This window comes from Pinus tabuliformis, chromosome 4_2 (assembly GCF_031772625.1).
Source record: "Pinus tabuliformis cultivar Carrire ecotype Pingquan chromosome 4_2, CPIR1, whole genome shotgun sequence".
NCBI classification, from domain to species: domain Eukaryota; kingdom Viridiplantae; phylum Streptophyta; class Pinopsida; order Pinales; family Pinaceae; genus Pinus; species Pinus tabuliformis.
The window spans coordinates 709,054,330-709,055,347 of NC_142304.1; the positions used below are offsets into that span (position 1 = coordinate 709,054,330).

Genomic DNA, 1,018 nt, shown 5'->3' on the forward strand with positions numbered 1-1,018 from the left:
TTTTAGGCTTCATTAATATCACAAGTTTGACAACTGGGCTCTTCAGAATAGAAGTGCCTTAAAGATTTTTGAAGGTGTTGAATCCATATATGTAGTAAAAAAACGAGTTTAAACAACACAAATCAAGATTTGGCCATCAAAATTTTGGCCAGATTCCCACCAGAAATCCACCAAAAACTCCAAAATATCAAACTTAAAAACTACTCCTTAAAAAATATCAATCTAACTAAATACAAATTTTCTTTGATTTAATTATTTTTATATAAAAAATTCATCACTCTCGATCTCTGGCCTTGCAAGGATTTCTCTTTCCAATTTCTCACTTGACAAATCCAAAAGACTCTGCATAGCAAGAAAATCTGCTGCCTGCAGTAACATAATATAAAGCATATCAACCAGCATTCAATTACATTACTTATTGACTTTTAAAAAGATAATACTTCACATTATTTTTATGATAACATTACCTTTATCATATCCCGCAGTGTTGATATGTCCACGCTGATAAAATTCTCATCCCACTCTTTAATTTCACGTGAGGTTTGAGTTGAGTTGCGTAAATGATAGTCATAGTATTGGATCACCTTTTCCAATATTGGAGTGGATACGTAAACAGGCACAGTTGCATGAGATATATCGATGAATTCTGCCATATTTTTTATCACCTTCGACTCCATTGCAATTTCTCTACCCACCCGAAAAATTTCTCCGTCAGACGTTTCCAGTGCCATTGTGTTGACCATATCGTTTCCCATTGATCGTTCGACTTAAACCAACTCAGGTCCTGTGTCCGAAGTCAAAGGTAGAAATAAAAATCAACGTCCCAAGTCAGAGGGTAGAAATACAAATTAACGCCAGCTATTAATGTGCAGTTGACAAGAAATATAAAACATTTAGAAATGGGTTATATATATATATATCTATATATATATATATATATATCAAAGTTTTTTCACCGACCTTTTTATGAGTGTGTGCATTGAACCAATTTATGACTAGTTTAGAGTCACCAAATCTC

At 33.2% G+C, this 1,018-nt stretch overlaps 1 protein-coding gene across 1 annotated transcript; it reads right to left on the bottom strand.

Moving 5' to 3' along the window:
* Window positions 1-258: 258 nt before the first annotated feature.
* On the bottom strand, window positions 259-755 carry LOC149171462 (SKP1-like protein 3). The gene is made up of 2 exons (XM_089425991.1): window positions 468-755; window positions 259-366 (listed from the first exon to the last, which is right to left on the bottom strand). The coding sequence occupies exons 1-2, from the start codon at window positions 753-755 to the stop codon at window positions 259-261; spliced, it is 396 nt and encodes a 131-aa protein (XP_089282117.1).
* Window positions 756-1,018: the final 263 nt, after the last annotated feature.